General features: G+C 64.2%; 1 protein-coding gene across 1 annotated transcript; it reads right to left on the reverse strand.

The window, feature by feature from the left end:
- Positions 1-217: 217 nt before the first annotated feature.
- Positions 218-2,205, reverse strand: IL11RA (interleukin 11 receptor, alpha; the record flags this gene model as incomplete). Its single annotated transcript, XM_009572169.1, has 6 exons — positions 218-321; positions 534-629; positions 1,054-1,195; positions 1,311-1,474; positions 1,605-1,768; positions 2,173-2,205. Coding segments are annotated over 6 exons (703 nt in total), but the record flags the coding sequence as incomplete, so codon positions are not given.
- Positions 2,206-2,390: the final 185 nt, after the last annotated feature.

The raw sequence follows: 2,390 nt of genomic DNA on the forward strand, positions 1-2,390 counted from the left end.
GCAGGCCCGCAGCCGGTGGGGTGTGCTGGGAAGAGGCACTGATGTGGCAGGGAGGCAAGGGGAGCATGAAGCACCTTATGGGGCTAGCATCAAGTCTGTTTGGGCAGGGATCCCAGAGTGGGGCTGGGGGGACATGGGGCACCCCATGCTGGGAGCTGAGGGGCCAGAGTGGGATGGGGACAGAAATCATGCAGACCCCTCCCTCTCAAAACCCAACCTACCAGATGAGGATGGTGATGACAAGAACAGCGGCCAGTACAAAGAAGGCAAAGATCCCAAGGGACACCAGGATGGCCATCTTCTCCAGGGGGTCACTGCGGTCTGGGACAGAGAGACTGTCACGGCTGAGGGATGCCAACAGCTCCCAGCACCTGGGGGACCCTACTGCAAGCTCCTGGGCACCCCAGCACCCCAGACACACACGGGCATGGGGCAAGAGACCCTTCCCATAACTCTCAGCCATGCGTGTGCCCAGGCAGGCAGCTGCCTGCAGGCAGCCCCCACTCCTGCCTGCCACCTCCAGCTCTACTCACTGATGGGCTCAGGGTTGGGAGCATGAGAGGGCTCCTCGGCCAGGCTCTCCAGGCTGGCGTCTGTAGTGGTTTCTTCACTCGCCGCAGTGGCTGGGTCTGGAAGGAGAGAGGGGATGGGAATCACTCACCCCAAATCATGGGCAGCACCCCCAGGGACCCACAGAGAGGAACAAAGAAGGGTGCCCCTGTGCCCCAGGGGTCCCATGAGCCCAAGGGTGCGCCCGGGGTGCTATTGGTGCTATGGGAGTCCCGCTCTGCCCCAGGGCTGTGGGGGGCAATCTCCAAATGGCAGCAGCACTGGGAGAGGCTTTGCCCCCTTGCAGCTCTGCCTCCCACTGTGGGGCCAGTTTTTGGTACACAGGACCAGCTTTTTGGGACCCCAGGAGCTGGGGCTTGCTCTACGTGATATTTGGAGGAATGGGTGCCATGGGGAAGGGGCTGGAGAGGGGCAGCCCAGGGTGCTGGAGGGATGGCACAACCTGGTAGGGATGCTGGGGGCTTTAGCTTCTCCCCCTCGCACCTCTGACCGGCGTCGCCCGGGCCTCGGCACTCCAGTCGCTCCAGTTCCCTGCATCCAGGAAATCCTTGGCGCTGACTTGGACCACGTGCTCCAGCCCGGCAAAGGCATCCGTGATCACCTCGGAGAGGTTCTCCGTCTCCACCTGCGCCGGGCAGAGGGGAGCTGTGGGGCAGGAGGGTGCACCTCTCGCTGCCCTCCCTGGCCCCATGCCCACCCTGCTCCCACGCCGGCTTCGCCTTCCCTCGCCCACCGCTTACCACGGACCAGGAGCGGTGGATGACGGGCCGGTACTGGAGCCGAAACCTGAGCTGGAAGTGGGGCTCCTTGGGCCAGGAGGAGGGGTACTTCCAGCTCACGTGGAGCCGCCGCGGGGCCAGGGGGATGGGCTCCACCACCAAGCCCTCTGGAGGGTCCGGCTTGACTGTGCGGGAGAGGACAGGGAGCCCTCGTCACTCTGCACTGCCGTGCAGAGGGGTGCTGGGGTCCCCGCTGCCACCCGGGAAGGGGGTGGATGGACACGGGGATGGACAGAAGGACAGACATGGACTCACTGATGGCCTGCATGGTGACATCGAGGAGGCGGAAGCTGGATCCCAGCGGGTTCACCTCAGTGATGTTCAGGCGGTAGGAGCTCCAGAACTCCGACCCATGGACGGTGCAAGTGCCGGGGCGGGACAGATCCTGCAGACACGGCCCCACATGCCTGTTCTTGTTCCTGCAGATGCGGAGGCAGGGTGGTGACACGTCCCCCCCGCCCACCATGCATAGTTTCCCAGTGCTACCAAGGTGGTGCCATATGGAGAGACCCCCACGCCAAGAGCCCAGTGGAGGAGGCAGCCCCCATTACGGCTCAGGCAGGGTCCGGGCAGCTGCCCTCACCCCTCCAGAGCCCGGCACGTCACTCCGAGCGTGACTGAAGTGACCCCCATCCCAGCCCCACAGTCCCTCCTAGGAAGGTCCCTCCGTGGGGCAAACCCTTCTGCCAGGTCCCCAGTTATGGCTGTTCCCCCATGCGCATAACCAGCCTTCGCCTTGGGGACCCCACTGAGGACAGTGGCAGAGCCTTTGGGAGAGGGGACAGTCCCCAGGGCACGGGACCGGGGTGGGAGTCAGTCCTACCTCCGCTTCTCTTCACCCGTCAGCGATTTCTTCCTGCCATGGAGAGATGGAAAAGCAGACAGTGAGGGTGAGGGGACAGCATGAAGCCACCGTGACCCAGAGGAGGGACAGGGGTCTCTGCACCAGACCTGGTGGGCTGCTCTGCTGCACCCCACTCCTGCATTGATGCACATGGGTGGCACGGCACTGGGGATGGAGCTAATGCCGTGCCCAGCCCT

This window comes from Fulmarus glacialis, unplaced genomic scaffold, assembly GCF_000690835.1.
Source record: "Fulmarus glacialis isolate BGI_N327 unplaced genomic scaffold, ASM69083v1 scaffold25942, whole genome shotgun sequence".
NCBI classification, from domain to species: Eukaryota; Metazoa; Chordata; class Aves; order Procellariiformes; family Procellariidae; genus Fulmarus; species Fulmarus glacialis.